Source organism: Aotus nancymaae, unplaced genomic scaffold (assembly GCF_030222135.1).
Source record: "Aotus nancymaae isolate 86718 unplaced genomic scaffold, 86718_ANA_hifiasm-v0.15.2.pri h1tg000053l, whole genome shotgun sequence".
NCBI lineage: Eukaryota > Metazoa > Chordata > Mammalia > Primates > Aotidae > Aotus > Aotus nancymaae.
This window is the reverse complement of record NW_026988467.1, coordinates 29,128,989-29,141,248: the sequence shown is the minus strand read 5'-3', so window position 1 is coordinate 29,141,248 and position 12,260 is coordinate 29,128,989. Positions and strand designations below refer to the sequence as shown.

Sequence of the window (12,260 nt, the reverse complement as noted above, 5' to 3'; positions counted from 1 at the left end):
GCGCACCTTCGCGCCAACATCAGCCAATCGGAGTGCGCCTAACGGCCAGGTGGGCGGGGAAGCCGTGTTCGCGACCTATCCAGACGTGCGGAGTAGCTTACCGCGGGACCAAGGCGAGCTCTCCGCCCCTCCCCCCACACCTCCCAGAGCCGACTTCCAGCGAATGCGAGCGCCGGGGTTGACGGGACTGCTCCCGGCCAGGATCACGTGAGAGGTTTAGTCCACACACTCCCGCGGCCCGAGGGCAGCCATTTTCTTGAAGGCTGTAAAGTTTACGACCCTTTCAGAATACTGAGATGAAAAATCTAGAATGCCTTCGGGTCTAATGATCAATTTTGTGGGTGAGAGGGAGAAAAGAACCTCACCACTCAGACCCAGAAGGGTTTCATTCAAGGTGCCCTTCAAACGTTTTCCCTTAGTCTTTAGAAGGAACTAGTAATGAAGGAAGCGCAGAAGATGGGGTTTTGGCCTTTTAAGCGTGTCATCCAGGCGGCAGGGTAGCGACTAAAGTAGGTCGGCAGCCAACTCTGAGAACGGTGTGTGGCCCTTTAAGGGTGTCTGCCAAGGGGCGGAGTCTAGAGCGGAAGTAGTAACTGCGGGCCGAAGTCCGGCAGATGAAGGGCGGAAGTAAGAGTGTCTAATCCTGGCAGTCATGGCGCAGGAAGAGGAAGATGTTAGAGATTACAATTTGACTGAGAAACAGAAGGCGATCAAGGCCAAGTATCCGCCAGTCAATAGGAAGTACGAGTGTGAGTAGGTGGCTTACTTCTGTCTTCAGACGTGGGCGCACAGGCATCCCCTCTCCTTACCCATGGCTTCCTGCTGCTCCTTCTACTTTGCCCCATGGGTGCCTCAAGCATGATCCCATTGTGCCCCGTACTGTAGTCTCGTTCGTACTTGTCCTGGAGATGCGGCAGTAAAAAGCCACCTGGTTTAATAGTCGCGAAACCTGGCCTCCCACATTTACAGTCTCTTGAACCTGTTCCACATGTGCCTGATCACATTTATCTTGGTGATTTCTGAAGATATTTTCCGGTGTTTGAAAGGTTGTTGCCCCCATGTATCTCCCAACAGTGAGATAGAGTGTGCCAGGTTAGAGGACTCAGAAAGCTAATTAGGGGATATCTAACTTGACGTTTCACCTCGATCATATTAGTAAAAAGACCTGGTTTTGACATTTATTTATGACAATTATTTTTTAAAATAATTGTTTTAGACCGGGCACGGTGGCTCACACACGGTGAGCCGAGATCGCACCATTGCACTCCAGCCTGGGCAACAAAAGCGAACAACGTCTCAAAAAAAAAAAAAAAAAAAAAAATCTAGGCCCGGCACGGTGGCTCAAGCCTGTAATCCCAGCACTTTGGGAGGCCGAGGTGGGCGGATCACGAGGTCAAGAGATCGAGACCATCCTGGCCAACATGGTGAAATCCCGTCTTTACTAAAAATACAAAAATTAGCTGGGCGTAGTGGCGTGCGCCGGTAGTCCCAGCTACTTGGGCGGCTGACCCTGGAGGCGGAGGTTGCAGTGAGCCGACATTGTGCCACTGCACTCCAGCCTGGCGCCTGGCAACAGAGTGAGACTCTGTCTAAAAAAAAAAAAAAAATCTGTATTAAACGTTAAGCTAACAAAAAAAGAAAAAGAGAAAAAAAAAAGATAAAAAAAACGTTAAGCTAGCATTATCTCTAAAGTTGGCGGTGGTTTGTGGAGCGCAAATCTGACTTATCTGCTTCAAATCTTTAATTTCTCATTGTCCTCTCTGTAAAATCTACTTATTTACCATAGCGTTCTGTGCTTTCTGGATGTGGCATACCTCCCTAGCATATCTCTTTTCGCACGCCTGTAAACCCAGCACTTTGGGAGGCCAAGGCGGGCGAATCACCTGAGGTCAGGAGTTCGAGACCATCCTGGCCAACATGGTGAAACCCTCGTCTCTACTAAAAATTCAAAAATTAGCCGGGCGTGGTAGTGGGCGCCTGTAATCCCAGCTACTAGATAGGCTGAGACAGGAGAATTGCTTGAACTCGGGAGGCGGAAGTTGCAGTGAGCCAAGATCTGCCACTGCACTCCAGCCTGGGCGACAGAGCAAGACTCAGTATAAAAAAAAAAAATTATTCTTAATAGATTATATATATTGATTTAAGTATAACATATGCAGTGAAAAGTAACTCTAGGAGCCCGGATCCCCAACCACCTAGTCCCCTTCTGTAGAGCAGTCATCATTACCTTTTTCTTACATGTACATACCTAGATGTTCTAGTCTTGTCTTTAACCAATTTTAGTTGATGGACATTTAGGCTATTTCTACTGTTTTGGTGTTAGAAACAGTGCAGCATTGAATACACTTGTACATCCATTGTTTTGTATGTGTGCAAATGTAGCTGTAGAATCAAGTTCTCAAAGTTAAATGGCTTTGCCAAAGGATATGTGTATTTTTTTGTTTCTACTGCTAAGACTCATACATTTTTTAAAAGGATGTATGTATTTTTAACTTGGACAGTTGCTCTCTACAGAAGTTGTACCAATTTATACTTTAACTAGTATTTCATGAATGTGCCTCTTTCCTTCCACTTTTACTAATTGTTACCATACTTTTTGGTCTTTTCCAATTTGTATACTTAATTTTTCTCATTATAAGTGAAGTTGAACATATTTTAGGGTTTTGGAAGCTATTTGTATTTCCCATTCTAGGATGTGCATGTTAATATTCTTGGCCCTTTTTTCTCTTAGGTTATTTATTTCTCTTGGGTTATTGTTTTTTCTTACTATGCAAAAAGTATTTTTGCGTAGTGCAATCAGTGGTCCCCGACCTTTGTGGCACCAGCTACTGGTATCATGGATGTCAGTTTTTCCATCGACACGGGTTTTGGGGGAGGATCATTTCAGGATGATTCAAGCACATTACATTTATTGTGCATTTTATTTCTGTTAGTATTACATTGTGATATATAATGAAATAATTTTACAACTCACCGTAATACAGAATCAGTGGGAACCTTGAGCTTGTTTTCCTGCAACTAGATGGTCTCATCTGGGGGTGACAGATTATCAGGTTTTAGATTCTCATAAGGAGCACACAAGCTAGATCCCTCGAATGTGCAGTTTACAGTAGAGTTCAGGCTCCTTTGAGAATCTAATGCTGCGCCTGATATGAAAGGAATTGGAGATCAGGCAGTAATGTGAGCAATTGGGAGCTGTTGTAAATACAGAAAAAGCTTTGTGAGCTTTTTCTGCTGTGCTGCCTGGTTCCTGCTGTGCTGCCTGGTTCCTAACAGGCCACCAACTGGTACCAACCTGGGGGTTGGGGACCCCCCTGCATTAACCCTTTATTTTATTTTATTTTTGAGATGGAGTCTCACTCTGTTGCCCAGGCTAGAGTGCAGTGGTGCGATCTCTGCTCACTGCAACCTCTGTCACCCAGGTTCAAGCAATTCTCCTGCCTCAGCCTCCCAAGTAGCTGGGATTACAGGCACCCGCCACCATGCTCAGCTAATTTCTTTTGTATTTTTAGTAGAGACAGTGTTTCATCATGTTGGACTGGCTGGTCTCAAACTCCTGACCTCAGGTGATCCACCTGCCTCAGCCTCCCAAAGTGCTACAATTACAGGCATGAGCCACCGTACCCAGCCAACCCTTTTTTTCCTTTTTTTTGTTTTTTTAGAGACAGAGTCTTGCTCTGTCACCCAGGCTGGAGTTCAGTGGCACCACCTCAGCTCACAGCAACCTCCACTTCCGGGGTTCAAGTGATTCTTCTGTCTCAGCCTTCCAAGTAACTGGGATTACAGGGGCCCACCACCATGCCCAGCTAATTTTTTTGTGTTTCACCATGATGGCCAGGCTGGTCTTGAACTCCTGACCTCAGGTGATCCACCCACCTCAGCCTCCCAAAGTGCTAGGATTACAGGTGTGAGCCACCACGCCCGGCAAAAAAAAAATTTTTTTTTAACGAATATCCTTGGCTGGGCATAGTGGTGGCTCACACCTGTAATCCCAGCACTTTGGGTGGCTGAGGTGGGCAGATCACCTGAGGTCGGGAATTTGAGACCAGCCTGACCAACATGGGGAAACCCTGTCTCTACTAAAAATACAAAAATTAGCTGGGCATGGTGGTGCATGCCTGTAATCCCAGCTACTCAGGAGGCTGAGGCAGGAGAATCACTTGAACCCGGGAGTCAGAGGTTGTGGGGAGCTGAGATCACGTCATTGCACTCTAGTCTGGGCAACAAGAGCAAAACTCCGTCTCAGAAAAAAAGAAAAAAAAGAAGAATATCCTTGATGAATCAGTAAGAACTATTGATGTTATTAAATCTTAACTTTTTGATATTCTGAATGTGTACCTTTTTAATTGTCAACAAAATAGTCTGTAAAATATTTGAAGAGATTTATTCTCAGCCAAATGTAAGTGACCGTGGCCCCTGACACAGCCCTCAGGTGGTCCTCAGAACATGTGCTCAGTGTGCTCAAGGTGGTCAGGGCACAGCTTGGTTTTACACATTTCAGAGAGGCATGAGACATCAATCAGATACATTTAAGAAATAATTCGGTTTGGTCCAGAAAGGTGGGACAACTCAAAGCCAGGGGGTGAGGGGAGTGGGAGGGTTAGGGGGTGAGGGAGCTTTCAAGAGATAGTGAATTTAAACATTTTCTGGTTGATAATTGGTTGAATGTGTCTAAAGACCTGGGATTGATAGAAAGGGAATGTTCTGGTTAAGATAAAAGATTGTGGAGAACAAAGTTCTTTAGAATTCTTATAATGGCAGCCCTTAGAAACAATAGATGACAAATGTTTCCTTTCAGATTTTAGTTAATCTCTTTAGGATTGGGAGGGTCTAGAAGAAAAATTATGTTAATAGAGATCTTTACGGATGCAAATTCTCCCCCACAAAGAACAGCTTTGCAGGGCCATTACAAAATATGGCAAAGAAACATGTTTTGGGGTAAAATATTTTGATTTTCTTCCTTGTCTTTTAATGTTATGCCAAAGTCAGGTTAAATAAAAGCCATCTGATGAGAATTTGTGATTTGTAAGGCATGACTCCCCAGACACCTTCAATAGAAATTTGGGCAACATTAAAGAAAAGTCAGAGTTGGGCCCGGCGTGGTGACTCACGCCTATAATCCCAGCACTTTGGGAGGCCAAGGCGGGTGGATCACGAGGTCAAGAGATCGAGACCATCCTGGTCAACAAGGTGAAACCCCATCTCTACTAAAAAATACAAAAATTAGCTGGGCATGGTGGCGCATGCCTGTAATCCGAGCTACTCAGGAGGCTGAGGCAGGAGAATTGCTTGAACCCAGGAGGCGGAGGTTGCGGTGAGCCGAGATCGCACCATTGCACTCCAGCCTGGGTAACAAGAGTGAAACTCCGTCTCAAAAAAAAAAAAAAAAAAAAGGCGGAGTTTAGTCCTCATAATATTCTGTGTAACAAAATTGGAAGTAATGTATAAAGTTTTTGTGGCATGTTAAGTGTTGATTACAAGTGGTAAAGAACTTGTGTAATTGAGTTGTGAGCTGAACTAGCTGCGTTTTTCATGGAACACTTTTTCTTGAAAGAATGAAAGACATGCTATTTGTATTCAAATTTGAGCATTTGGCTGGCTCGATGGGCAAGCAGTGGCTCGATCTCACTGCAATCTCCGCCTCCCAGGTTCAAGGGATTCTCCTGCCTCAGCCTCCCAATTAGCTGGGATTACAGGCGCCCACTACCACAACCAGCTAAATTTTTTTTGTATTTAATGATAAAATTCAAGCTTTAAAGTGAAATTAGAATTTACGGGCCTGGTGAGCTAAATCCCAGAATTTTGGGTGGCTAAGACAGGCAGATTGCTTGAGCCCAGAAGTTTGAGACCAGCCTGGGCAACGTGGCAAAACCCTGTCTCTTACAAAACATTAACTGGGTGTGGTGGTGCATGCCCGTAGTCCTTGCTACTTGGTAGACTTGAGGCGGAAGTATCACTTGGACCTGGGAGGTCAAAGCTGTGAGCTGTGATCATGCCACTGCACTTCAGCCTGGGTGACAAAGTGAGACTCTGTCTCAAAAAGGAAAAAAAAAGATTCATTCTAAGTACATAATAGATCAATGGATTTTCATTTTACAGTATGGTAAGTTCATTGTTAAGGTTTCGGATTCCATGTTGCAACCAACCTTGAAAAAACTACCATGTTGTCAGTTTTGGTATAATATCGAAAAAGACTGTAATTTTTTTTTAAAGGCTAGTTAAGTAAAGCAGTGGGATTGGAGAAGGAACAAAGAAATCTATAACTGGTTTTGATGAATTAATTGTAAACATCACTGCACTTGGACCAGCCTGTCCACAATTATTTGAAAAAGCTATTAAAATGCTCCTGTTTTCCTTCTGCATATTTATGAGGTTGGATTTTATTTATGCACTCCAACTAAATGAATATATTGTGAGACATTTAAAATACTTGAAAACATGTAAAACAGCACCAGTCTCCACTAAATTTTTTTTATTAGTAACTTTTACTTTTTTTTAGAGATGGGGCCTTACTCTATTGCCCATGCTGGAGTGCAGCTCACTGCACTCTTAGCTTACTGCAGCCTCAGCTCCTTCAGCCTCCCAAGTAGCTGGGACTATAGGCATGCACTACCACACCTGGTTTTTTAAAACTTTTTTTTTTTTTTTGAGAGTCTTGCTCTGTCGCCGAAGCTGGAGTGCAGTGGCACGATCTCAGCTCACTGCTGCCTCTGTCTCCAGATTCCAGCGATTCTCCTGCCTCAGCCTCCTGGGTAGCTGGGATTACAGATGCGTGCCACCACGCCCAGCTAATTTTTGTGTTTTCTTTTTTTTTTTTTTTTTTTTTTTTTTTTTTTGAGGCGGAGTTTCGCTCTTGTTACCCAGGCTGGAGTGCAATGGCGCGATCTCGGCTCACCGCAACCTCCGCCTCCTGGGTTCAGGCAATTCTCCTGCCTCAGCCTCCTGAGTAGCTGGGATTACAGGCACGCGCCACCATGCCCAGCTAATTTTTTGTATTAGTAGAGACGGGGTTTCACCATGTTGACCAGGATGGTCTCGATCTCTTGACCTTGTGATCCACCCGCCTCGGCCTCCCAAAGTGCTGGGATTACAGGCTTGAGCCACCGTGCCCGGCAATTTTTGTGTTTTCAATAGAGAAAAGGTTTTTCCATGTTGGCCAGGTTGGTCTTGAACTCCTGACCACAGGTGATCTGCCCACCTTGACCTCCCAAAGTGCTGGGATTAAAAGTGTGAGCCACTGTGCCTGGCCTAAAAACTTTTTAAGAGATGGAGTCACACTATGCTGTCCAGGCTAGTCTTGAACTCCTGCCCTCAAGCTGTCCTTGTTGCTCTGAATGAAGAGACCCACTCTCAAACAGGCCTTGTGTAAGCAACATGGCTATTTATTCACCTGGGCGCAGGCAGGCTGAGGCAGAAAAGAGCTAAAGCTAGAGCTGAGGGATAGGAATTGGTTTTATAGGTTTGGGGTGGGCAGTGGAAAGTTACAGAAGTAACTTTAGGGTGGATTTTTGCAAGCTGGGAGGGTATTGTAGGTTGTGGAATCAGGAGGTTGACCAAGGTCGGTTACAGAGTCCAATGGCCTTGTCAGTTGAGGCCGCAATAAAAAACAATAGAAGAATGTCTCAAATTAGGTGCTGAAGGGGTTGATGGTTTCTCCCAGCAACTACAGAGATTACCATGCTGTTCATTGCATGGTCAGACCTTACAGTCTTCCTGCCTCAGAGTCTTCAGTTGTTGGGGTTACAGGCATGAGACACCATGAGCAGCTAAATTTTTTAACAATATAGTTACTTTTCATAAAAATATGCAAGGCCAGGCTGGTGGTAAGCACTTGAGCCCAGGAGTACTAGGATGTATTGTACTATGGTCATGCCTGTGACTAGCTACTTCGCTCCAGCCTGGGCAACATAGGGAAACCCCATCTTTTTTTTTTCTTTCTTTCTTTCTTTTTTTTTTTTTTTTGAGATGGAGTCTTGCTCTGTTGCCCAGGCTGGAGTGCAGTGGCACAATCTCAGCTCATTGCAACCTCTGCCTCCCCGGTTCAAGCAATTCTGTCTCAGCCTCCTGAGTAGCTGGAACTGCAGGCACGTGCCACCACACCTGGATAATTTTTGTATTTTTAGTATAGACAGTTTTATCATGTTGGCCTAGGCTACAGAGCAAGACTGTGCCCCCCCAAAAAAAAAATTTGTCTGTTATACATGTGTAAACTGCTCAGACCTTACAGGGTAAAGTCTGGTGAGTTTTGATAAAGAGATACATACATCTGTGTAACCAATACTCCATCTAATCTATAGTGTAGCAGGAGCGGCCGCGGGAAACGGATCTCTTGGACCCCGAATACAGGAGGAAGGAGTTTATTCGGCTGGGAGCAAGGTAGCATAGTTGCCTAACAGCCAAGCTCCCCTAACAAAGGAAGGTTCCATCTTTATATAGGCTTATACTTTAGATGTTACACGTGGAAGAATCTTAGGTTTATAGCTTAACATATGAAAAGGGTCTCAGTTTACAGTCTCAGGAATTACATATGAAAAAGGCTTCGGTTTACAGTCTTAGGAATTACATATGAAAAGGATCTCAGTTTACAGTCTCAGGAATTACATATGAAAAGGGCTTCAGTTTACAGTCTTAGGAATGAAAAGAGGAAGCTGATCTGAGATACCTGGGTCTCCCTCTTCAATAGCACATGTCCGTCACCAGAGAAAGTTCCCTTTTGCTCTTTTCTAGTCAATCCTCCACTCCCTTGCCTTGAGACAAACACTTGTTTTCTATCACCATAGCTTAATTTTGCCCATTTTAGAGTTTCATATTAGATGGAACCACACAGTATAGATTCTTTTATGTCTGGCTTCTTCACTCATGTCAAAGGTAAATACAACTGGATATTACTTGGAGCAGTGAAAATAGGTTTTATTCAGTAACTACTGACATTAGGGAAAAGAGCTGAGCTCCATTCTGTTTTGTGTGGGGGATGATTGGACATTTTAAAGGGAAAGGAGAGAGCTGGGGCTTAGTAGAGTCAGAAAAGTGAATAAGTACAAAGGGTTGATCAGTGTTAATGTGATTAGTATAGCTGTGTCTGATAGCTGACAGTTATGGAAATTAGGATTCTTTCCTCCCTCAGAGACTGGGAGTCAAAGGCCCCATCCTTCTTGTTGATTACATTTCAAAGGAATGTCTCTTGGGTTCTTGAGAAAGACACTTCTAAGTAGTAAGAGATACATATTCACATTTGCAAGCCCTTTTTAGTACATCTCTAAGGAAGTTCAGCGGCCTATATAAGGTGTTTGCTAGAACAAACATATTCTGGCCATGATCCTCTTTCTCAGGCAGGCATTTTAATGGCGGACAGAGGGTTAAGGGTCATCCTAGGGACCTGACCTCCTCCTCCTTTTTTTTTTTTTTTAGACGGAGTTTTGCTCTTACTGCCCAGGCTGGAATACAGTGGCTCGATCTTGGCTCACTGCAACCTCTGCCTCCTGGGTTAAAGCGATTCTCCTGCCTCAGCCTCCTGAGTAGCTGGGGTTATAGGCATGTACCACCATGCCCAATTTTTTGTATTTTTAGTAGATCTGGGGTTTCATCATGTTGACCAGGCTGGTCTCGAACTCCTGACCTCAGGTGACCCACTCGCCTCTGTCTCCCAAAGTGCAGAAATTATAGATGTGAGCCACCATGCCTGGCCTTTTTTTTTTTTTTTTTTTTTTGACATGGAGTCTCCCTCTTGCCCAGGCTGGCCTATGACCTTATTCTTCTAAAAGTCATGCTAATATTTGACCTAGTACAGAGGTTCAGATGGAACAGTTCTCCAGTTCAGTTCTCACTCAGCTTTATGTTTTAAGATTTGTGTTAATGCATGTGTCAGTAGTTCTGCTTTTTTTTTTTTAGTTCCTGCTTTTTTATTGCTGAGTAGTATTCTATTTTGTGATTATACCTTGGTTTGTTTATCTGTTCTATTATTGATGGATACTAGGTTTTAAATTTTTTTAATTTAGGCTGGGCACGGTGGCTCACACCTATAATCCCAGCACTTTGGGAGGCTAGGTGGGTGGATCACAGGGTCAGGAGTTCGAGACCAGCTTGGCCAACATGGTGAAACCCTGTCTCTACTAAAAATACAAAAATTAGCCAGGCGTGGTGGCAGGTGCCTGTAATCCCAGCTACTTGAGGCTGAGGCAGGAGAATCACTTGAACCTGGGAGGCAGAGGTTCCTGTGAGCTGAGACTGCTCCATTGCACTCCAGCCTGGGCAACAGAGCAAGACTCTGTCTCAAAAAAAAATTGCTTTTAATTAAAATTTTTTTATTTTTAGAGACAGGGTCTTGCTACGTTGCCCAGGCTGGACTTGAGCTCTTGAGTTCAAGTGACCCTCTTGCCTCAGCCTTCCGAATAGCTGAGACCACAGGCTTGCGCCATTATACCTGGCTTGGATTTTTAATTTTTTGAAATAAAATTGCTGTGAACAGTCTTCTATGTCTTTTTACAAACACATGCCTTCATTTCTCTAGAGTTAATACCTGTTTTTCTTTGTGATCTCTGCTGATCATTGCCCCTTAGTGCCTAAAACTTACTGAAGTTTTCAGTAATATTTCTGAGAGAATAGAGATGAATTTGAACCTTGAGTGCCACCAGGAGATAATGTGTTATTGTGCAAAGTGCTCTAGAGTGGGAGCCAGAAAACCTTATTAGTCCTAGCTCTGCCTCTAATCAACAGTGTAGTCCTGAACAAGTCACACACTGTCTGTGGATTTCAAGTTGTTTCTTTTTTTTTATTTTTTATTTTTATTTTTATTTATTTATTTTTTTGAGACAGTCTTGCTCTGTTGCCAGGCACCAGCCTGAAGTGCAGTGGCACGATCTCAGCTAACTGCAACCTCCACCTCCTGGGTTCAAGCAATTCTCCAGTCTCAGCCTCCCAAGTAGCTGGGACTACAGGCATGCACCACCACGCCCAACTAATTTTTGTATTTTTAGTAGAGATGGGGTTTCACTCCCCCATCCTGTTGGCCAGGATGGTCTTGATCTCTTGACCTCGTGATCCTCCCGCCTCGGCCTCCCAAAGTGCTGGGATTACAGGCATGTGCCACCGCGCCCGGCCTCAAGTTGTTTCTTATAAGTGTTAACTGCCCAATGGGTTCACTTTGCCCACTGCCGATTCAAGACGGGGGAATCGCTATGGAGAAAGTTTATACAGAGCCGGTTGTGTGAAAGAGGGGAGTTTTGTTATTACTCATATCAGTCTCCCTGAACATTCAAACATTCAGGGATCAGAGTTTTTAAAGATAATTAGGCGGGTAGGGGCTTGGGAAGTGGATACTATTGATTGGTCAGGTTGGAGATGGAATCATTGGGGATTGAGTGAGGTTTTCTTGCTGTTTTCTATTCCTGGGTGGGATGGCAAAACTGATTGAGCCAGATTACCAGTCTGGGTGGTGTCAGTGATCCCATTGAGTACAGAGTCTGCAAAATATCTCAAGCATTGATCTTAGGTTTTACAATAGTGATGTTATCCCCAGGCATAATTTGGAGAGGTTCAGACTCTTAGAGCCAGAGGCTGCATGACCCCTAAACTGTAATTTCTAATCTTGTAGCTAATTTGTTAGTCCAGCAAAGGCAGACTGGTCCCCAGGCAAGAAGGGAGTCTTTTCTGGAAAGGGCTGTTATCAATTTTATTTCAGAGTCAAACCTTAAACTGAATTCCTTCCCAAAGTTAGTTAGGCCCATCAGAAATGAACAAGGACAGCTTAAAGGTTAAAAGCAAGAGAGAGTTAGTTAGGTCTGATTTCTTTCACTGTCATAATTGCCTCAGTAATAATTTTGCAAAGGCAATTCCAAGTGAAGGAATAATATTAATGATCTCCAGGAATTCCTTCTAGCCCTAATATTCTGTGATCCTAAGTGGGAAAAATTGATGAAAGTCATGATGTGGCCTGGGCATGGTACCTCAGGCCTGTAATCCCATCACTTTGGGAGGCCTAGGTGAGCAGATCACTTGACGTCAGGAGTTCAAAACCAGCCTGGCCAACATGGTAAAACCCCATCTCTACTAAAAATACAAAAATTAGCTTGGTGTCATGGCGCTCACCTATAATCCCAGCTACTTGGGAGGGTGAGGCAGGAGAATCACTTGAACCCGGGAGGCAGAGGCTGCTGTGAGCCAAGATTGCGCCACTGCACTCCAGCTGGGTAACAGTGAGACTCTGTCTGGAAAAAAAAAGAAAAGAAAAGAAAAAATCATGATATGGATGAAGAATAGACTCT

General features: G+C 44.1%; 1 protein-coding gene across 3 annotated transcripts in view; it reads left to right on the top strand.

Annotated features, from left to right (window-relative positions):
- Positions 1–431: 431 nt before the first annotated feature.
- ZBTB8OS (zinc finger and BTB domain containing 8 opposite strand) overlaps positions 432–12,260 on the top strand; it is a 33,579-nt gene continuing 21,750 nt past the window's right edge. Inside the window, exon 1 of one of the 3 annotated variants that reach the window (XM_064363648.1) lies at positions 432–749. In XM_064363648.1, the coding sequence (XP_064219718.1) occupies positions 653–749 (97 nt within the window). In that variant the 5' untranslated portion in view covers positions 432–652. Of the gene's footprint in view, positions 754–12,260 lie in introns of all 3 variants that reach the window. The other 2 variants (XM_064363646.1, XM_064363647.1) reach the window with 2 other exon arrangements.